The sequence below is a fragment of the Dasypus novemcinctus genome, chromosome 13, assembly GCF_030445035.2.
Source record: "Dasypus novemcinctus isolate mDasNov1 chromosome 13, mDasNov1.1.hap2, whole genome shotgun sequence".
Classification (NCBI taxonomy): domain Eukaryota; kingdom Metazoa; phylum Chordata; class Mammalia; order Cingulata; family Dasypodidae; genus Dasypus; species Dasypus novemcinctus.
The window spans coordinates 90,848,752-90,872,677 of NC_080685.1; the positions used below are offsets into that span (position 1 = coordinate 90,848,752).

General features: G+C 42.7%; 1 protein-coding gene across 1 annotated transcript in view; it reads right to left on the reverse strand.

Moving 5' to 3' along the window:
* Positions 1–859: 859 nt before the first annotated feature.
* The window catches only part of LEMD1 (LEM domain containing 1), a 29,360-nt gene continuing 6,293 nt past the window's right edge, over positions 860–23,926 (reverse strand). The window contains exons 6-7 of the mRNA XM_004464749.4: positions 1,831–1,907; positions 860–1,298 (exon numbers count right to left, since the gene is read on the reverse strand). Of these exons, the coding sequence (XP_004464806.1) occupies positions 1,118–1,298; positions 1,831–1,907 (258 nt within the window). The 3' untranslated portion in view covers positions 860–1,117. The remainder of the gene's footprint in view (positions 1,299–1,830; positions 1,908–23,926) is intronic.

Below are 23,926 nucleotides of genomic sequence, written 5' to 3' on the forward strand. Positions count from 1 at the left end.
AACCGCGGACCTCCCATGTGGTAGACGGACGCCCTAACCACTGGGCCAAAGTCCGTTTCCATTCTTTAAAACATTTCTGTGTACTTAGGATCAGCTAATACTAGGATTATTAACAGGATCAGGATTCTAATATTAGGATAAACATTTAGCGGGTGCTTACTACCAAGTCAGGTGTAGGGCACGCCAAGTGCTTTATTTTTTGTTTGTGTTTGGAGGTACCGGGGCCAGGCATTGAACCCACGACCTCGTATGTGGGAAGGTGGCACTCAACCACTGAGCCACCTTGGCTCCCCTGAGTTGGTTTTTCCATTTGCTTGTTTGTTATTGTTGTTGTTTGTTTTTAGGAGGCACTGGGGACTGAACCTGAGACCTCCCAGGCGGGAAGCAGGTGCTCAAACAATTGAGACACAACTGCTCCCCTGCTTTAGATACATTACTTCTTTTAGTTGTTCTTCACCTTAAGAGGTCTCATCTATCCCTAGTTTTGGATTTTGAAACTGAGGTCAGAGAGGACAAAGACCTCACCAAGACCACAGAGACAGTAATTGACAGTAAATGAAGGTGCCAGAGGGCTCCTTAGCTTTGCGGGTCCCCAGAGCTGGTGGTCATTCTGCTACCCCCTCAGGCCTTGGTTTTCTAAAACCTGGCTGCATGTCAAAGGCAAAAATGCTCTCTTGTTCTGCATCACTTTCACCTCTGATGATGCTGGACATTGCTTTGTACTTGCTAAACCAGGCACATTCCTCTTCTGTCACATGGCCTGTGGGGCTTTCCCACAGTTGGTGACACAATCTGAAGAAGGAATCCAATCAGATCTATGGCTTATCACCGTAGTTAAAAAGAAGAACTCCAGGCACAGTTTCCTGTTTTAGAAGTCTGCTCAAACTTGGAAGCACCTTTAATGGTGGCCGATGGGACCCGGGGAATTTCCTCACCACGCGCCCTGGGAGGCAGGTGCCTGGGTGCCTGGAGAGCGCGCGGAGACCCGTGAGAGCAGCACAGTGGGAGGGGGCGCGGCCCGGGTCTTCGGGGCCTTCGATCCTTCCCTGAAGTGGGGCTCAGAGCAGGGCCCGGGCGCACGTGTTAACTCGCCGGGGCTGCTCCTCTCCTCAAGCGTTTAACCGAAGAAAGGCTTCCTCTCCACGGTGATGTAGACGAACACCACGATGACGAAGATGCCGAGCACGGCCAGGGCGGCCGGCACCACTTGCAGTCTCCTGCGCCTGAAGAACCGGGCCAGCGCGCAGTAGTTTTCCTCTTCGCTTTCGCTGTCTTCTTTGATGACGGCTCTCGATGACCTGTGAAGACAGCCGTGGACCCAGCGACCCCCTGGGTATCCCCCGCTAGAGGGCCCAAGGCAGTGACCATGGGGGGCCTTTAGAGCCAGCCCTGCGCTCGGGAAAGACGATGCTGATCCCAACGAGCTTCGCCAGCAGGGTACCACTGGCTAATAAAATGACCTGTCTTGGGCTCTATCTGCTTTTTTTTTTTTTTTTTTTTGCCTCTTTTCCCATCTTCCAAGATACAAATAGGAATCAGTGTCTCCAAATGACTATACGTCTAGTTCTCCACCCATATTTAGAGATAAGGGAACAGGCCAGGGAGGGTGAGGGGCGTTCCAGAAGTCCCCGGGAGCCACCAGAAGCCACGGAAACTGGACACCGTGGAAGACCCACCCCCAGAGCTCTGGAGCTCTGAGAGCTGTAGGCAGGTTTCACCTCTCTCAACAGACTCTTTTCAGGCTCAAACCCTTTACATCCGAATAACGTTTTTCCAGGAGTTACCTAATACAACAATACTGGTTTCCTCATTCACTAAGGAAATCATTACCTTGTTTCCCTAGAAGGTCTATAATCCTGGTGGCAGTTATCTGGGGCTCTGGGTCTTGCGGTGGGAGCCTCAGGTCTCTAATAAACAGAAAGAAAATGTCAGGTGGAATTTACTGGTTTCCATGTCTTGTACATTTTTTTTATTCTAGAACAAGTCACATAACCTGGGGACTGTTAAAAATGTTAGTACTTCATAACACAAATTAAAGTTTCCTTTATGCGATAATTAGCAAAAACATTCAAGTTCTGTAGAGTAATATTTTACTTTGGTGACTCACATGAGAACAATAGACAGACTAGAGTCACATGGTAAAAACAGCTTTCTCTTCCTAAATATCAGCTCTATATTTTGCTCTCTTATTTGTACTTTTTCATTGCTTGGAGCTTTTTAATGAGCATGCATCATTTCTATACAACGAATAAAGTTATTTTAAAAAGCAAGTTGACAAGGATCAAGGACTAGAAAACAATTTAGACAAACGAAAAAGTTGCTTTGTAAAAGGGGCAGGAGTAGTGATAACCATGGTATTTTTTTCTCCAAACATTTTTTTCAGTTGTTATTTTTTTCAATAAAGTAGAAAGGCATATCCCTCTATGCCTTGTTTCCTTGCTGAGAAATAGGGTTGCTGTTATAAAGGGAGTTATAAAAACGATTACTGGGGGGAAGCAGGCTTGGCCCAGTGGTTAGGGCGTCCGCCTACCACATGGGAGGTCCACAGTTCAAACCCCGGGCCTCCATGACACGTGTGGAGCTGGCCCATGCACAGTGCTGATGCGCGCAAGGAGTGCCCTGCCACGCAGGGGTGTCCCATGTGCGAGGAGTGCGCCCCATAAGGAGAGCCGCCCGGAGTGAAAGAAATGGTGCCACACACAGGGAGAGCTGACACAACAAGATGACACAACAGAAAGAAACAGTTTCCTGTGCCGCTGATAAGGATAGAAGTGGTCACAGAAGAACACACAGTGAATGGACACAGAGAGCAGACAGCTGGGGGGGAGGAGGGGGAAGGGGCGAAGGGGAGAGAAAGAAATTAAAATAAATAAAATTTTTAAAAATCTTAAAAAACAAACAACAACAACAAAAAAACGATTCTTGGCACGTAGGAAGCATTCAATACATGTTGGTGATAATGATGATTACTTTTTTCATCCACCCCCCCCCCACCATGGCTTTTTTTTTTTTACTTGCCGTCTGCTCTGTGTCCATTCGCTGCACGTTCTTCTGTGTCTGTATTTTTATTTATCCCCTCCCACCCCCACCCCGCTTGCAGCTTGCTTGTGGTCTGTTCTCTGTTTCCATTCGCTGCGCGCTCTTCTGTGTTTTTGCTTGTCTCCCTTTTTTTGTTGTGTCACCTTGCTGAGTCGGCTCTCTGCGGCACTGGCGGGCTGGGCAGTACTTTGCGGCACCCAGGCCAGCGGCTCTCTGCAGCATGTGGGCGAGCCTGCCTTCACAAGGAGGCCCCCGGACACGAACCCAGGGCCTCCCATAGGGTAGATGGGAGCCCTACTGATTGAGCCACAGCCACCTCCCAATAATGATGATTGTTAATTTCAGGTTGCTGTTTTTCCTCATATGTCTGCTTTTCATTGATTGTCCATTCATATTTCATATTTAAGATTAAGGTTTTGGGAAGCAGATGTGGCTCAAGTGATAAGGCCTCTGCCTACCAAATGGGAGAAGCCAGGTTCGATCCCTGGGGCCTCCTGGTGAAAAAGAAGAGAAAGTGTGCCTGCATAGCGAGCCAATGCCCACGTGAGTGCCTGCATTGTCAGCCAGTGCCCGTGCAGTGAACCAGTGCCCACACAAGTGAGTCACGCAGCAAGATGATGATTCAACAAAAGAGAGACAAGAGGGAGAGTCAACGTGAAGCACAGCAGAGACCAGGAACTGAGGTGGTGCAATAGACAGGAAAATTCTCTCCACATCAGAGGTCCCCAGGATCAAATCCTGGTGGATCTTAGAGGAGAAAGATGAGAAGACAAAAAGAAAGAAATAGATACAGAAGATCACACAGCAAAGGGACACAGAGAGCAAAAATAGCAGGGTGGGGGAGGGGGATAGGAACAAAAAAAAAGATTCAGATCTTATCCTCAAATGTCTGCAATGTCCAGGTAAGGAACCCAGTGGGAATATGAAGACATGGAGTCAACAGGTAATGCTGCTAACCGCCATTTATCAAGGGCCAGGCCCCATTCACCCATTACCTCGTCGAGGTCTCCTAGACCTTACCTTGTAGGTACTGTCATTGCTCCATTGTAGAGATGAGGAGTTTGAGGCACAGAAAGTTGACACAACTTGCCTAACCATTATCAGTAGAGCTATGTGTTCGTAACAGCTATACTAGGGGCCTCCGTGTCCCTCAGTTTCTTTCTTTTTTTTTTTAAAGATTTATTTATTTCTCTCCCCTTCCCCCCCACACCCCGGTTGTCTGTTCTCTGTGTCTATTTGCTGCATCTTCTTTGTCCATTTCTGTGTTCCTTTTTGTTGCATCATCTTGCTGCATCATCTGATGCTCTCTGTGTGTGCAGCGCCATTCCTGGGCAGGCTGCACTTTCTTTCATGCTGGGCGGCTCTCCTTACGGGGTGCACTCCTTGTGCGTGGGGCTCCCCTATGTGAGGGACACCCTTGCGTGGCGCAGCACTCCTTGCGCACATCAGCAGTGCGCATGGGCCAGTTGCACACGGGTCAAGGAGGCCCGGGGTTTGAACCGCGGACCTCCCATGTGGTAGACAGACACCCTAACCACTGGGCCAAGTCCGCAGCCCCCCTCAGTTTCTAATAACTCCCCTCGTGCAGGAGTGAATCGCTCTCATCCTCTCAGATCACTCCTCAGTTCTGAGTCTTCAGTTCCTAATGTACACATTTTGTGTTGTACTTTAATTCAACCAACAAACATTTGTTGTGTACTCCTGAATGCCACGTCCCATGCAGACAAAGAGAATCCCAAAAAGGGACCAGCCCACTGTCCCTGCCCTAAACAGCTCACCACTGAGCGCGATTACTTTGTAAGAATTTTTCAATGGCTTCCTTCCTCCCTAAGCAGACCTTCTGTTGGCTCTCACGGCGCTGACTTCTCCTTTTCTCTAATCAAGTCACACTATAACATATGGGGCCACTCGTAGCTCGGTGTCAGGCCCCTTCCAGAGGGCCAGGACCCCTGAACACGAGGAGCCTGCTGACACCTGCAGCAGCCAGGGACCTCACAGTACAGGCAGCTGCGATGGCGGCGGGGGACTGGACTCCCGGGAGGTGAGGAGATGGGACTCGGGCTCAGACGGCGGAGGCTGACCAGCACCGGCAAAGACCCAGGAGACACCCCAGCAGCAGTGTCGGAGAGACTGGGCTAGGGTGAAGGGAGGGTGGGACAGGAGGGGGGCAGCTCCAGAGTCCCCAGCAGAGCCCAGGGCTCTCAAGCTCATGTCCAAGCACCAGTGCCCTTTCTGTGGGTCTCAGGAAACGTGTTCTCAGGATACCCCCAGAGCTCGTAATGCCAGTGAGGCGGATCTCTGAGCCCTCGGGTCTGTCGGTAGGTCCGGTGGTCTCAGCCCAAGGCGGGGGTGGGGCATGGCCTGCTCTGCTGTCATCTGCCTACCCATACAGGCCACCAGCGATGAGACAGGTCCAGCCCCCTCTCCTTCCCTAAGCTCCCTGCCCCCCTTCTTAAAACTGTTCCCCACAGTGGTTGAGGGATACCAAGCAGCGTCTTCTGCCCAGGGTGGGAAGCTGTGCATGGCACAAGGACACCAGGCCCGGCCGAGACACTGTAGATTTATACACCCCACAATTTCCTGGGAGATGGAGGTGAAGGCTCTTGGGGAAGAGGTGCTTTAAAAAATTTCTCACAAAGGTGCCATGTGGACTAGTGGAAGTCTGCTCACCAACAGGTATTTCAGGCTATTTCCTAGGGTATTGGAAAAATCGTTTATAAGCAGATTGGTTCTTTTAAACTTTTCTCTTATGGAAAATTTTAAAGCACATACAAAAGAAGACAACAGTATAATGAACCTCCGTGTACCCAGCACACGCAAATTATTTTTAATTCTCTTAAAATTTAAAAATAGATATATTAAATATAGCATTTGGGGTAGAAGTCTGTTGCAAAATCAAATTATAGGATTTCATAGCTCTCAGGCTATAAAATCCTCCGTCCCCTCTTTTTTTCTTTCTTGCTATAAGGAGATTTAGGGCTTTTATTTCCTTTTCTTTCATAACTTGTATTTCCTTTGCTCTCATTCATAGGTGGAGTTCTCCAACAGCACACAAAAGGTGGGCATTTTGGTTTCCCAAAAGGGAATAATTATGGCCTATCAACTTGACTGTGCCGCCATCAATTGTAACAATAATGAAGAACTCCATCACAAGGAAAAGGACGTCTCCGTTGACGTTAAATATAGCAAACAGAACAGCACTGCATGTGTACAGGAACGGCAACTGTGTAAACAACTACTGTATATGCACATAAACAAAAACTAGAGGGGAACAGGAAAATAAAATCAGTTTTTATATCAGGTAGCATGTCTGTAGTTGATTTCTTTTTCATCTTTAAAATTTTCCTTTAATGCAGTTATAATATGGCTTTCACTATAAACTGTGGAACTAACAAATATCGGCTTTTGTTAAAGCAATGGCTTACTGAGGGTAAATGGCACCCAGGGGATATATAACACTTTTCCCCTTTCTCCCTAAGCACAGGGCTGGAATCTGCAAAGAGTCCTGTTTTTAAAGAACCTTCACCAGTAGGAGCCAAGAAATATGTGGCCCCTCTTCACTCTACCCCCATATTCGAGTCAGGATGCCCTACCAATCCACTCTTCCAAGACCTGAAGCATAATCCGGATCATAGCTGTAGTTATAAATGCAGTACTATAGAGACAACAAACCATGAGTATCCCATTACAATAATAATACTAGCTAACACTTCAGCGTTTTTAGCAGAGGAATTTAGCATTTCCTCTGTATGCCAAGCAGTGTTCTGAGCATTTCATATTAAAAAACAAACTAAACCCCCACCTCGTTTAATCCTCAAAACCACCCTATAAGGAAGGTTCTTTTATTTTGCACATTTTGCAGATGGAAAAACTGAAGCCTGGAGAGTTTACGCAGCTGACCCGTTGTCACACAGCTGGCGAGATGGTGGGGCTAGCATTAACCTAAGAGTCTAGCCTGAGTCCTTGCTCAAAGTCATCATGCTATCCTACAGAATGGTAGTGCTGTCTCAATAGAATGGGACCTGAAATACCATGTTCTGAAAGTCAATTATATTATCTTGGACACTCAGCAGGCTTCAAGCTTTCTAACAACTCTAGGAGGTAAGCATTACGGTCAGTTTTATAGACGAGAAAGTTGAGGCTCAAGGAGCTAAACTATTTGTCCTAGGTAACACAATTGATAAATAGCATAGCTAGAATTTACACCCAGTTCTTCTGGCTCCAAAGCACCCCCACCCCACCATTTTTAAAAAATGGTGAACTCATTTACTAGGAGAACTCATCACCGAGAATATTGTTGAAATATATTTCCAAAAATTGTTTTCATAAATAAATAATCAGGTCATTAATTAATTCCTATGGACATAACATTTGTAACCATTGCTTCTCTTAAATATTTCAGAGGCATTGGCCTTTTAGTAAGATTTTTCCTGGTAGACTACTTGTGCTAATTCTGGGCTATCTAAGTGAAGCAGGCTAGTAAGATCGAGGATCAACAGACAGATGAGGACCCTGGCAAGAAGTCCACGTGTCATTCGGTACACCGCCCCCCCCACCCCCCCCAAAGATGGCTGCTGGAAGACCCTCACAAGAGTCTGCCCTTCAGAATGAGATTTCCTCCAGAAGCCAGGAGAAGCCCAGAATATTCTCCAAGGACTTTATCATTGGGCCCTCCTGGGGGATTGATGGGTGGGGTAATCAAAACAGCTGGAACTCCTCCCGTGCCCTTAGCAAAGGGGCCGGATAATTAATGGTTTAAAAAGCAGGCGGAAGACCTCTTGCTCTCTCTTGCCTTTGCGCTGACCCAATACAGGTCCCTGTTTCTGTTCCTGCCCTCTGCACCCTGCTCTCACCATTTTTCCCTGACATGATGGCCACACAAGTAAAAACTGGGCATTTATAATCTGTCATGGGAAACTGTAGTCTGTAAATCAGCCCACTTTATCACTTTTCAGCCCCTTCCCATGATGTGTTATTTTCTCCCCTTTCTCTTCCTCCCACCTTAATAACTTACTGGCCTAACTCACCCGACATGCTCTTGAAGTTCATTTCTGCAGCATGGTCAAGGACCTAGACAAAATCTGGTTACATAAGTATATCATATTGAATCTGAAAGTGCATTGTGAATGTAATATGTCATACTGTATTTTTCATTAAAAAATGTTATTGCAGTATATCATTCATATATGAACATAGTAAGTGTATAGTAAAAGTTGTGAACTTATGAAACAAATATGCATATCATCATACAAGGCTCCCATACATCACCCCACCAACACCTTGCATTGTTGTGAAACATTTGCTACAAACTATGTCATACTGCATATTATTGTAGCTAACAACAAAACACAGGGTTGATACCAGAGCCTGACAAAAAAGAATAATTTTGTATCTCATTAAATCATTACTCATCAAAAAATGTATTTGGATGTTGAAAAATGTTCTCCCTTGACTAAAGCCATTGTCGATTGTCCATAGAAAAATAAAAGTTTCCATTTTCACAAGATGTATATTTTATAGTGAAGACCAGAACATAGACAGGAATTTCAAGTCTATGGCAATCGGGGCAATCAGGGCAATCAGGAAGAGGTGATGAGTGCCCAGGTTCCCCACCCTTCTTTTCTCTTATTCTACCAGGACTTGCCAAAAAAGAGGAGGCAGAATTTAGGGATGAAGATGGAATTCTCTCCTAACTTAAACAATCACTGTACCTCATTAATGTAACACTTTAAAAAAGGTCTATACGCAGAATCAGATACAAACAATAGCCAACTGGTAGATAAGACCGGTTTACAGCAGAAAAAAACTTTTGATTTAAAGCTATTTAAGGGAAACGGACTTTGGCCCAGTGGTTAGGGCGTCTGTCTACCACATGGGAGGTCCGCGGTTCAAGCCCCGGGCCTCCTTGACCCGTGTGGAGCTGGCCCATGCGCAGTGCTGATGCGTGCAAGGAGTGCCGTGCCACACAGGGGTGTCCCCCGCGTAGGGGAGCCCCACGCGCAAGGAGTGCACCCATAAGGAGAGCCGCCCAGCGCGAAGGAGGGAGCAGCCTGCCATTCAGCCTGCCGAGGAATGGCGCCGCCCACACTTCCCGCGCTGCTGACGACGCTGACGACAACAGAAGCGGACAGAGAAACAAGACGCAGCAAAAAGACACAGAAAACAGACAACCGGGGGAGGGGAGGGGAATTAAATAAATAAAAATAAATCTTTAAAAAAATAAAAATAAAAAAAAATAAAGCTATTTAAAATTGAGTTAGTCCCAAATCCCTTTATTGGGTAAAAATATGTTAATAAAAGATCATACAATAATTTACTTCATTGTTTTACCGCAATCTTGATTTAATAAGGCTTTCGTTTAAACATCGGGTTCTTTCAACCTAAGTAATAATTTTGAATTAATTAGAAGGCTTTTAAAATAAATACCACATTAATAAAAGAAAGGTTAAAAACCTTATGATCTGACTTTAAAATGCTGTTTGACCTAAAGTAAGGGGGAAATGGAAAGGAGAAATGAGTTTATATGGCTACGAGTTTCTAAAAAAGAGTCTGGAGGCTGGCAGAAGGATTGCCCTCATGCACAACTGAGCAGAGTCAGAGAGACAGATAAAGCAGATACAACCCCCAGATATTGGTTCCTTTGAGGGCTAAAGAGACCCATGGGAGTTATGGTCATGGCCGATGGGGTTAACTACCAGGGCAGATGGCCCCTCTTTGGAAATGGTGTTTATGTGTGATGAATCTGGACTCAAATGGGATCTCCCTTCATAAGACTTTCATGCTAATGTGCTGGAGGTGCAGTTAATGTTGGGGTTTAAGATATATTTAGGGGATTTGAATCTCTGGACTGACAATGTGATAGCCAGGTCCTGAGCCTCAACAGACTCCAGCACCTACAATCTGATCTATTGGACTTACCACACTCAGCTAAGATGGAGTTGAAGAAGGACAACCACCACACCATGGAGCCTAGAGTGATTACAACTGAAAATGGGAGGATTGCATCCAGCATCCATGTGGAATCTGAGCCTCCTCTTGACATAGAGGTGCAATGGACACAACCAATCCAATGTCCACATAGAAGAGGTGGCATTGGATTGGGAAAAGTGGACATGGTGGACGATGGGTATGGGGAAAGGCAGGAAGAGATGAGAGGTGGAGGCATCTTTGGGACATGGAGCTGCCCTGGATGGTGCTTCAGAGGTAATCACCGGACATTGTAAATCCTCACAGGGCCCACTGGATGGAATGGAGGAGAGTATGGGCCATGATGTGAACCATTGTCTATGAGGTGCAGAGGTGCCCAAAGATGTACTTACCAAATCCAATCGATGTGTCATGATGATGGGAACGAGTGTTGTTGGGGGGGGAGAGGTGGGGTGGGGGGGTGGGGTTGAATGGGACCTCACATATATATTTTTAATGTAATATTATTATAAAGTCAATAAAAATAAATAAATAAATAAATAAAAAACCTTATGATCATTTTAATTCCTGATTTAGAAAAAAATCTAACAAACCAGGAATAAAATGGGAACCTTCTTAATTTAATAAAAAGTATTTTTCAAAAACTATAGCAAGAGTCATACTCAAAGGTAAAATGTTAAAAGCATTCCATTTAAAAGCAGGACCAGGAAAAGAATGGCCACCGTTACTATTATTCAATACTGTACTAAAAAGTTTTTAGCCGGCACAAAGAAAAAGAAATTAAATTGTAAATTAAATTAAATTTAAATTAAATTAAATTAAATTAATTAAATTAAATTAAATTTAAGTGTAAATTAAATACAATACTGGACTGCAAAAGAATGTATGGGAGAATTATTACAATTATAAAGAGTTCATTCTTATAAAATAGATGTACAAAAATCAAGTGCATTTCTATACATCAGCAATAAATCATTTAAAACATAATTTTAAAAAGATATTGGGGGTTGGGGAAGGGTGTGCAAAAAACTAACATTGAAATTTTGAAACAGCCGCAGAGTGAATGAATTTTATGTTTTGTTCATTGTTAGTGGTAAAGATTCCCCCCATGTAATTATTGTGAACACCTTGCTTTGTGGTCATTGCAACATTTGGGATATATGGGGCTGGGACAGAGAGGAAGAGTAACAATAGTCTACATGGCAGCTATTCAAAGCAGTGTGAAGAATGTAATGCTCTCTTGTAAGAAATGTTTTATGATTTTTAAAATAAATTTAATGAATTCAAAAAAAAAGATATTGGGAGTAGGTATAGCTTAGTGGTTGAGTGCCTACTTCCCATATATGTGGTCCTAGGTTCAATCCTTAGTACCTCCTTTAAAAGATGATATTATTCCCAATAGCAAAAAAAATTAAAATGCTACCTAGTAATAAATCTGACAAAAGATGTGCATCACTTTTATTGAGAAACTTATAAAATCTTACTGAAGGGCATTAAAGAAGATTTCAACAAGTGTAAAGTTATAACATGTCCATGAACAGAAAGACCCAACAGAGTGAAGGTTCAGTTCTTTCTAAACTTGTAAAGTAAAAATTCCATAAAAAATTTTTGTAGAACTTGACAAGCTTATTCTAAAATTGATAAGGAAGAAGAAAGGGATAAGTAAAATATACACCATTTTAAAACAACAAAAAAGTGGGGGTTTTGCTATAGAAATGAAGACAACCTGGAGTTCTACCTCCACCTGACAGTGCAGAGGTGGCACCTATTTACCTCCACAGCGTGGAGCCAGAGGAGGCCTGCTAAAAGAGAAGATTTAAATAAGATTCAGATCTCATAACATAATATCCAAAATGTCCAGGACAGAATAGAAAATCACTCATCATACGAAGAACCAGGAAAATCTCACCTCAAATGAGAAAGGACAATAAATATCAACACCAAGATGACAAACATTGGAATTTATCTGACCAGAATATTAAAGTAGGTGTCATAAAAATGCTTTAATGAACTATTATGAACATCTGAAACAAATAGAAATATAAACTCTCAGCAAAGTAGAACGCATAAAAAAAGAATCATATGGAAATTTTAGAACAGAAAAATACAATAACCAAAATTAAAAACTCAGTAGATGGGCTCAACAGCAGAATGGAGAAAACAGAGTAAAGAATCAGTGAACTTGAAGCTAGAATAATAGAAATACCCCGAACTAAACAAGACAGAGAAAACAGACTTTTAAAAAATGAACAGAGGTTCAAGGTCTTGTAGAGATGATTACAAAAGATCAGACATTCATATCATCAGAGTCTTGGAAGAAGAGACCAAGGGTGGGGCAAAAGACATAAATCTACAGATTCAAGAAGCTGAGCAAACTCCAAACGGGATAAACCCAAAGAAATCCATGCCAAAACACATCTTAATCAAACTTTTGAAAACTAAAGACAAAGAGAAAATATTGAAAGCAATGACCTCTTACCTTAAAGGTGAAACACAATTTGAATGACAGTGGATTTCTCATAAGAAACCGTGGCGGTCAGAAAGAAGTACCATAACATTTTTTAAGGGCTGAAAGGAAAGAACTGTCAATTCAGTATGCTGTATACAGCAAAATCCCTCAGGGACGAAGGGGAAATCAAGACAGTCTCAAACGAAGGAAACTAAGAGAATTCGTCACCTGCAAATCTACCTTAAAAAGAATGGCTAAAGGAAGTTTTTGAAACAGAAAGGAACTAAAAAAGAAAGGATTACAGAACATCAGGACAAGAGAAAGAACAATAAAAGGAGTAAAAATATGGATAAATACAATAGACTTTCCTTTTCCTCTTGAATTTTTAATAGTTTTTGAAGCGTAAATTATAACATTGTCTGATGTGGTTCTCAATGTTTGTAGAGAAAATATTTAAGTCAATCATATTAGAAAATAGGGGAAGGTGAAGGGAAGGATTCTACAACTCAGTCAAACTGGTAAAATGTCGACACCAGTGAACTCTGGTAAGTTAAATAGGTATAATGTAATACCTAGAGCAACTACTAAAAACCTGTACAAATACATATACTCAAAAACACTAAGTTAAGTCAAAATGGAATTATATTTGAAATGACGAAATTATAGAGATGGAGAACAATGTAGTGGTTAGGGATGGTGGGAGGAGAGGAGTGGGTATGACTTGAAGGGGTAGCTCCAGACAGTGCTTTGTGGTGATGGAATATTTTGCATCTTTCTTTCAGTGGTAGTTACATGAATATTAACATGTGACAAAATGGTGTAGAACTATGTACATACATTGTAACAATTTCAGTTTCCAGGTTTTGTTTCTTTTAAAGATTTATTTTTTATTTATTTCTCTCCTCTTCCCTCCACCCCCCAGTTGTCTGCTTTCTGTGTCCATTCCCTGTGCGTTCTTCTGTGTCTGCTTAGATTCTTGTCAGCAGCACCAGGAATCTATGTCTCTTTTTGTTGCTTCATCTTGCTGCGCCAGCTCTCCATGTGTGTGACCCCACTCCCGGGCATGCTGCATTATTTTCGCACAGGGCAGCTCTCCTTATGGGGCACACTCCTTGCGCGTGGGGTTCCCCTATGCGGGGGACACCCCTGTGTGGCATGGTATTCCTTGCGCGCATCAGCACTGCGTGTGAGCCTGCTTTACCACACAAGTCAGGAGGCCCTGGGTTTGAACCTTGGACCTCCCATGTGGTAGGCGGATGCTCTATCCATTGAGCCAAATCCGTTTCCCAGGTCCCAGGTTTTGATATTGTACTTCAGTTATGTAAGATATAATCATTGTGGGGAACTGAGTTAAGGTACCTTCTCTGAGTTATCATTGAAATTCCTGTGAATTTATAATTGTCTCAAAACAAGTTTTAAATGATGGTATTGGGACATGTTGGTTATCCACATGAACAAACATGAAATTAAATCCTTGTCTCACATTATAAATAAAAAAATCAATTCTAGGTAGATTAAAGACTTAAAGATAGAAAAACTGTACAACTTTTAGAAGAAAATATAAAATGACATTTTTACAATGTTGGGATAAGAATGGATTTTTTAATAAGGGTCCCCAACCCACAAAACAAAGGAAAAGATTAACCAATTCAGCTACATTAAAATAAAGAAATTGTGTGTCAAAAGTCATTTTGAGGATAAATGAAAAAACTAGATTGAATGCATGATCCTGAACTAGATTCTGGCAAAGGGAGGAAAATGCTATAAAGGACAGTATTGGCACAAATGACAAAATTTGAACAAGATTTGTAGAATAGATAAAAGTATTTTATTGATTTAAAATTGCCTGATTCTTGTCATTTTACTGTAATTATATAAATGAATATCTTTATGTTTTTATTCTAAGGAAGTATCTACTGAAGTTTGGGGAAAGGGCCCCAAAGATCACAATGTCTGTAATTTGCCCTCAAATAGTTGAAAAAAATGAGAAACAGATGATAACAGATAGATAAATGTTAAAATGTGGCAAAATGTTAACAATTAGTGAATCTGGGTGAAGGGTATGTAAGAATTATTTGATGGAAACTTTCTTAAGTTTGAAATTGTTTAAAAATAAAAAGTAAAAATGTTAAACACATTAATATATATTATATATTTATAGGCACCAAGAAGAAAGTGAAAAGACAAGCTGCCAACTACTACAAGAAATGTGCTACACAAATAAGCTGACAAAGGATTGGCATGCAACATATATAAAGAACTTCCATAAATTAATAAGAAAAAGGTAATTAATCTAATAGAAAAAATGGGCAAAAGACATGAACAGGCATTTCACAGATGAGGAAACACAAATGACTAATAAGCATGTGAAAAGATGCTTAACCATATTAGCAACAAGAGAAACACATGAAAATCTTAATGACATCCTATCTTACATCCACTACTTTTACAAAAGTTAAATCTGGCAATACTAGGTTCTGGAGTAGATTTAGGTCAATGGAACTTTTCTATATTGCTGTTTGGAGTATAAAATTGTACAACCAGCTTGTAGAGCAATTTAGCATGACCTTTGAAGAGGTGTAGCAATTTCACTCCTGAGTGCATTCCACCAGGAAAAAAAGTGCACATGTACAAAAAGGGCCACATACCACAAAGTTTGTAGCAACATTGCCTGTATTAGAAAAACATGGAAATTATCCAAGTGTCCAACAAACAGGGAATGGGTAAATACGGTTCTACAATAATTCTATACAGCAGTGACAATGAATGAACTAGAGCTAAAAATATTGGATGAAGCCCACAACATAATGCTGAGCAATAAATGGAAGTTGCAGAAGACTACTTACACAATGATATTTAAATAAAATCCAAAACCATGCAAAATTAAAGGTTTTGGTTACTATAAAGAAAAGGAAAAGAACATAAGTAGAAAATTCCAGCTCGTGGCTACATTGTGGGAAGGAAGGGCTATAGTAGGGTCCTCAACTGATTTAGCAATGATTCCCTTTATAATCTCTCTAGTGGGATTCCACCTGATCAGGTATGTCTTTGTACCTTTTCAAGTGCATAAGATGTTTTATAACAAAATATTTCAAAGGTTTTTAAGCTTGGATTTTTTTTCTCTCCATTTGGGCACATTCCAGCTACCCATTCATACATGTCAGCCCATTTCTAACTGTGTCCATATTTGTACCACGGTTTTGATGTGTACATGGAGAAGTCACCAAAAAGTGCCTTGTACAGACCATTACAAACAAGCACCAGAAAGGAAACCTTTCCCTCCACAGGTAAGCAGATACCCTGAAGTCTTTCTGCCGTTACCACAAAAAGGGACACTGGAGGGAGCTATTTCATCACTCAGGTGCCTCGTTTTTCCTCCCCTTTGGCCTTTTTATAACATGGAAATAGTAAGAGAATGGAAATGAGGAGAGTCGAAATCTAGGTCCAACTTTTTTTCCTAACTCTCTGTATGGTCTTGGTCAAGACATATCCCCTCTCTGCCTGTGTCCTCATCTGTAAGACAGGGGGATTGAACCACATAGTCTCCTCCAAGAAGCCTTTCAGATAGAAAAGGCCACGATCCATAATCATCCATAAGAAATAATGCTTGGACTCGTGAATTGCGATGAGCAGTGCCTGGTGCTCAAGAAGCCTTGACCATCCTTTCCACATCAAACCCCAAAGGGAAAAACACAACTCAGGATGCTCATAGGGGACCTAGGTGAGGAAATGCCTCTCCCTCAAAGGGATACATCATTCCCACAGAGCAAATCATAAATAAGCTACAGTCAGTACTGTTAGTCTTAGATGGAAGGAAAAGAAAAGCTGAGTTTTCTAAACAACTTTGTAGTTTTCCTATAGAAAGAGAACACCATTGCTTGTAATTCAATTGCATGAAAAAATAAAGATATCCTTAATCTTCAACGTGGAATCATTGTAATCGGAGGTTGGTTTCACTACCTCATCCTCCTGTGTCTGTATTTCAAAAACCAGGTTCTATTACATAGAAAGAAATCAACATGAAACCATAACATAAAGACAATTGATCATTAAGTATATCTAAATCATAGCCACCAGGAGGTCAGTATCTCTACAAGAAGAATGTTAAATTGCATTCCTGTAAAGAACTAAAAGCATTTAGTTCCCATTAGCACATGTCAAAGGTAAGCAGAAAGGGCGTATTAAGCAGTTATAGAATATGTAATTTACTCTTCACTTTCACCCAACTGGAACATAACAACTACTACTGGGAATAAGGATGCTTTTCAACTAATTAAGAAAATATCTCAGAGCTGTTTCTCATCAGGTCCCTAAAAACCTATGCTACTCGTACCACTCACTTTATTGCAGTCCTTTAGTATATTCCCTTGTCACATTTGAGTCTTCCAGTTGCAGCATTTGGAGTGGGCTCTGTACATGCTAACTGGTAGACCTACAACAGATTTTACCAACCGACAATAGAAATTGGGAAAGAGAGTAAAAATCCTATGAAAGTTTTGATGCAATGTCATTGAAACAAAGCTAAGAATTGGAAACAAAAAGTACCATAAGGGCTTTCCTCCCCACTCCCCTCCCCCTTCCTTCCCCCCTCTTTCCTTCCATGGGGTGTGAATGAACACTGCACACTAGGAAGCAGGGCAGAGGGGACTTGGCTTGCGTGGTGTCAGCATGCCTGAGTGGTCGGGTTGCATGGAGGTACTGAGGTGCCGGGTGGCTGAAGAATTGGAGCAGTGGGGATTGGGGCAGCATGGATGCTTTAGTGTGCCTGAGGCCGAAGAAGCAGCACGGTGAGGGTAGGGCCACACGGAGGCGATGGCAGGTCCACCGGTTGAGGAAGTGGTGAGGAGGGTAATGCAGGGGCAGCAGGTGAAGGAGGTGGTTGGTATCATTAGGAGATTGGTTACACTGACAAAATAAGAAATTGAGCAAAAATAAAGGAAGGGCAATGGGAGCCAGGTTTCTCTCTATCGGAGAAGTGATTTACAAACGTGGGAAGTGGAAGGATTAGAAAGAACATTGAAAGGTTGAATTGGAATTCGAGATATCAATATGAACTCATGGGAATGCAAATGTGGCTCAAGCGACTGGGTTCCTGCCTACCACATGGGAGGTCCTGGGTTCAGTTCCCAGTGCCTCCTGGAGAAGTTGAGCAAGACAGCAAGCTGGCATGACGGGCAGGTGTGGCGAGCTGATGCAACAAGATGATGCAACAAGGAGACACAAAGAGGAAAGACAATGAGAGACACAACAAAGCAGGGTACTGAGGTGGTTCAAGTGACTGAGCACCTCTCTTCCATATGGGAGGTCCCAGGTTCGGTTTCCAGTGCCTCCTAAGAGAAGACAAGCAGACACAGCACTTGGCAAATGGACACAGGGAGCAGACAGCAAGCACAAACAACAGGGAGGGGAGAATAAATAAATTAAAAAACAAACCTTTAAAAAAAATGAACTCATGGTTTAAAAATCTATTTAAACAGATATAAAAATAGGTACAGATGTGTGGATACCTGTACATACATATAGGTATTTATTTTCTAGATCTATCTTCTGACAAGCCCTAGAAGTAATCGCCCCAGGAGGAACAAGCTCACTGAGGGTCTAGATCTTAGTTTATCCTGCAGGAAAAGAAACCAGGGCTCCTGGGGCAGGAAAAGTACAAGATGAATCTGAAACATTTTATTGTGCCAGAAATTAAGGAAATGCTCAAAGCATGATGAGAACCTGTCAAAAGGACACAGTATCTATCTCAAAGGGGCTCCCATTGGCCAACTCTGGGATAATTTTCACATTAAAATGAATAATGCTATCCATAAACTACAACTCACTGAATTAAAAGGAATCCATGAGTCCACACTAAGATAAATAAAAGAATGCACAAATGAATGAATGAAATCAGGGAGAAGGAAAAACTTCTTTATAGTAGAATGCCAACTAATAAATGTAGAAGAAATGACGGAAATAAAAAACACCATTTGACCATGATCAAAATAGAAGTTGGTTGAGACAGTCATCAGTGGATGCCAAGGCTAATGGGTGAGGTTGGATGAATGTTGGTGTCATCTCATAGTATCTCTCCACAAAATACTGTTCAATTACAAGAGGAGAAATGATGATTTTATAGTGGAGAAATCTGATGCCAACTTTTCCCAGTGATGAAGGTGACTAATACCAGCGGTGGGATGGAAAGACATTGTCCCCTGATGTGATGGACTGAGAAGAACATAGCATCATTTCTGAGGCATTTCAGCCAAGAATGCATGGCCTTTAAATCTCGTCAAAAGGAAAAATTGGATGGATTCAATATGAGGTTTGCCCTACGGAATGGAAGGCTTGTACTCATTAAAACTGTCAAGGACATGAACAACAGGGAAGGACTGAGGAATCGTTCTTCTGAATTGAAGAATGAGGAGACCTGACACCCACAGACAACATGTGTTCCTGGACTGCTCCTGGACCAGAAAGGAAAAAGCCATCAGTGGGACAGTAGGCACAATCTGAATGGGTCTGTCTAAGTATTGGATGGTAGCCCTGGAGTATGAGACGGTAGTTGTACAGAAGAGGGTCTTTTGAGGGCAGAATACATGCTGGATTGGTGATGGGGCGTTATGGCTACAGCTGGCTCTCAAATGATTTAGAAAAAGACAATGATAGTGTCCCACACACAGAGTAAATGTGGTCAGAGTCAATCGTGGAATCTGGGTGAAAGGGATATGGGAGTTTTTGTACTGTTCTTGCAACTTTTCTATAAATTTGAAGTTATTTCAACATAATTTATTTTTAAAATGCTTAAAGAGGTGGAGGAAGAATTTAAGTATAAGAGTCAGAAGGGGGAGTCCTAAATACTGAGAGGGCACATATGGCATTGTTTTTCAAAGCTTGGTCTGCTCCCTTCAATGCACAGCATTTACAGAAAGCAATCTTTAATATATACAATATTTATTTAATTATATAAACACATTCATTGGCATGCTGATAAATCATATTCTGTAGCACTTAGGAGTTCAATATTAAAGATGTAGTTTCCATTATATTATTTTTTTTATAATAAAAATAAAAATAATATCCTTTTAAAATTTATTTATTTTTCCTTTGAGAGGTTGTGAGTTAAAATGATCACGCATATCATATAGGATTCCCATACATTGCTCCATCACCAGCACCTTACATTGTTGTGACACATTTGTTACAAATCCATTGTATTCTTTTCAACTAAATATGTTCCTTTGTATTGCAGATAATTAAATATCATGCTTTTAATGCAATAACATTAATTATAATAGTTCTTATTTGTACTTACGTAGTTCTTATATCCTATCACTACACTGATTCACATATTTTAACTCAATCCTCACAACACTCTTTGATGTTAAGACTATTATTATCTTTACTTATAGACGAGAAAACTAAGACATAGTGAGTTAAGGGACCTGTGCAAACTCATGGCAGAGCTGGGATTTGAACTCAGACACACATGCTTGGTATAATAGCTAGGTTTTTTGTGTTTTTTTCAGGAAGTATCCAGGACCTCCTCAAGAACGTCTAACACAATGTCCTGCACTCGGAAGATAATTAACTGCAGGCTGGTAGCCAGGGGTGGACTCTCTGTTGCAGCCTTCACTGGATAGTCATCAATTCACCGTGACCTGAGCATTGTCTCTCAAGAGAATACATGAAGGTATGTCCACGAGACAAAATACGTGGTACAGGATAGAATGGCGGAGAAGGGAGCTCGTCAACATCAATATTGGACAAGGGCTCCTTTCAGTTCACTGATGGGCTGATGGGCTGAGCAAACCTCCCCCAGCCCCATGTCTGGTGCCGAATTAAGTGCAGGGGGGTTGAAGACATGGGCCTTTTCATTTAAATTTTAAATTTTTTGTTAAAGATTTATTTATCTCCCACCTCATGGGCCTTTATTTCACTCTCCAAATTTTACAGTCTAGTGCACTAGCTCTTGGGCCTAGGGTGGGGGTGGCAGCTGGCTGAAAAGGCAGATTCCTCGGCCCAGGCCTACAGCACAGAGTTCGAGAAACTGCCAGTGTGATAGCTTTCCTAGGACGTGCGTTCAGGCTGGGAGAACAGAAGGAACCGGGTTTGTGGCAGGAAAGAGCATGTCGAGTCTGGGAGAGAATAAGGCAACACTCTGATGGAACCATAAGCTTGCAGCCTCCCAGGCCCAGGGCTGCTGGGTGTGGGTGCAGCAGCCTGGGGGACAGGGGGTGAATGCACCCCAACACTTGAGCCCTTGGGACCACTCCCCAAACCCGGGGGCTCCATACTCCTGGCTGCCAGGGTGACCCCTCTTGTGCCAGCCTCCCGCTGGCTGGTGCCCACTTTCATCTCAAAAGCATCCTGTCTTGGACGACAAATCACTACTTGGTCACCCGGCTCAAGTCCCACTTTATGTAGAATGAAATTATAGATTACTCTGCCTCAATCCCATCTCCCCCTCTTCAGTAGGAGGGGATTTGTGGTCTGAATTATGCACATTGTCTTAACCCTCTGCTTCATCAGTGGAAGCATACACTGTGTGCATCTGAGGTAAAAATTCCCAATTAAAAAAAAATGTTGACCTGGCATCTGAGTGCTCATCATGACCAAATCAGACAGACTGATTTAGTCAAATATGTGATTTGATAAAATACACATACAGAGTATTTCAAAATGTTCAGAAATTCACGTAGCTGGAATTTCGGAGTGGTTTTTATTCCACTAGAAACCTATTAGTGGAAGGAACCTACTACTGAAAGGAAAATATGTGTTCATTGGTGTTTCAAAGGAATGCAGATACTATCTTCCTAGATACTTTGAGGACTAAAAGACACAGACCACTGCTCTCCCTGCTCATAAGTAATTAAAATCTAGTATTAGACTAGTGTCTCGATAAACCCACTTGCTACTACCTTTTACATGAAAAGTTAAATGCTTACATACATTTACTTTTAGATTAAAAGGTGAACAGATGTCTTGAGACCCTTTTGAGAATTAAAATGGTTTATATAAATCCTTCAAATCAACACATTTTATGCCATCACAAACTTTTTACTTAATTTTATTGCCAATCCAAAATATCGATGTGGTTTTATTGCAGGTCTACATAGAGCAAAGACTGAAGGCTGGTGGTCCCACCTGATTCATTTTATATACTCAGGTTGCATTTTCTACTGTAAATGTCTTTGCAAGAACTATACCAAAGGGCTTTCTGCAAAACCGAGGTCTGCTGACTGGAAAGGATTCCTTTAATTAGCCATTTGAATGATTTAAAAAATCCTTTCAGAAAATTTGAAAAGTTATCAGAATTACTTCATCAAATTTGAATTATGTTTAAATGGGAAACTAAAGAGGCAGGATTTTGCAGCAATGTTTATTTGGGGGTTTCTTTTCATTCATTAAAACTCAGCAAGTAGATTAAATCATAGACCATATTTGCAAACTCTCACTGGAGCTGTTTGGTAGATTAGGTGAGGTGGGTCGTGAGTTCCCACTATGTGCAAGACCCCATGACAGCTGCTGAAGGGGGTGGAACCCCATTTTAAAGGGGTTCACCTGGGAGGCATTTGAGACCTTCCTTAAAAGATCACAGGAACTAAACAGGAAGGAAATTGGGGTGGGAGTGGGAACAGCGAACTATTTCTCTATGTCCAGACATAGAGAATAGTTGGGGAAACGGCACAAGAGAATAAAGTGTGAGAGGTGTAGAAACAAAGTGAGTATGCATTGGGTTGGCTGGTGAGGGAGATGAGGGTACAGGAGACACTGGAGTCTCTTCTGAAGCAGTAAGTTTGCACCTTCTTTTATACATATTTGGGACCCACTGAAAATCCCCAAGAAACATGAGTACATCTTTGCTGGCAGATCTCAGCTGGAATTGGGAGAGGCTGAGGTAGATACCAGAGAGGAGGGCTTTGGAATAGTTTAAATAAAAATATAAAAACAAGGATGGGGGAAACGGACTTGGCCCAGTGGTTAGGGCGTCTGTCTGCCACATGGGAGGTCCGCGGTTCAAACCCCGGGCCTCCTTGACCCGTGTGGAGCTGGCCCATGCGCAGTGCTGATGCACGCAAGGAGTGCCGTGCCACGCAGGGGTGTCCCCCGCATAGGGGAGCCCCAAGTGCAAGGAGTGCGCCCCGTAAGGAGAGCCGCCCAGCATGAAAGAAAGTGCAGCCTACCCAGGAATGGCGCCGCCCACACTTCCTGTGCCGCTGACGACAACAGAAGCGGACAAAGAAACAAGACGTAGCAAATAGACACAGAGAACAGACAACTGGGGGAGGGGGGGAATTAAATAAATAAATAAAATAAAAAAGAAACAAAATAAACAAAAACAAAAACGAGGATGGGTGCAGGCTAGGATACTGGCTGTGAGAGAGACTTTCAAAAATCATAATTCACATCCATAGGACTTGGCAACTGATTATACATGAAAAGCTGAGGGGATGATCATTCTAGGAAATCGGAGGCTTTGAACCTGGACGGTAGACAAAGCGTCAAGAGAAACGAAGCCACTGTGGGCTTGGGGTACGTGATGGTGAACTTGGGCCCCGATACCCTGGGTTTGAGGCGCTGGGGGAAATCCAGGGAGAGAAAAGTAAACACATCTATATAATCTACAAAAAGTTCATAGTTATAAAGAACTTTGTTGGTTGAAAGATGGAAGGAAGGAAGAGAAGAGAAGGAAAGGGAAGGCGCTTTCTGGACGGAGTTGGCCGTCAGACCCCTGCCTCAGGAGGGTCCCGCGCTGAGGTTTCTGTGAGTCACGACTTAGAGGTGGTAAGCGAAGGAGAGGCCGAGCGGCGCGCGCAGAGCAGGAAGGGAAGGGGGCTGAAGACAGAGATCTGGGGTGCTAGGTACATTTAGGAGAGAAAGACAAAGAGGTAAAAGAGAAACAGTGGGAGGGGTACCACTAAGAACCAAGAGAACACAGACTTGCTGCAACCTGAGGAGGCAGATGTCTCGAAAGAAAGAGCGGAACAGGCTGAAAATAAGTCTCTGGAGCTGGTGTCTTGGCGTTCATTACGAGAGTCACGCTCTTTACTAAGAAGCTTTACTTGCCTTTCACTCCCACACCCACCACAGGGGGAAAGCTCTGGCATTAGGCTGCACAGAGGAGGTGTAGCTCCAAGGGACCACCCCCCACCCAGGTCACACGACTAGTGAGTGGGAGGGCAGGGGCTCTAACCCAGCTAGGCCTTACCCCGAAGCTGATACCCTCCCCCACTCAGCCGAGGGGGTGGCGGCCAGAGCTCGGAGTATCTGGAAGGAGAAAGGGATGGGAACTCATATTCGTTCCATGGCCAGGGTCTAGAACTGGTCTAAAGGCTGTAGATAGACTCTGGTGGGGAAAAGTAGGGGCGAGAGGAATTGAGAGCCAGAGGAGAATGCGGGGGGTGGGGAGGGTGTCTCTGCCATTTCAGGGAAGGGTGGGAGTGAGCCTATGGCCCTGGGTCACCCACTACGATGGGGAGATGGTTTCCCAAGAAAAACTGTATTAACAGGGTCTTTTTTAAACTA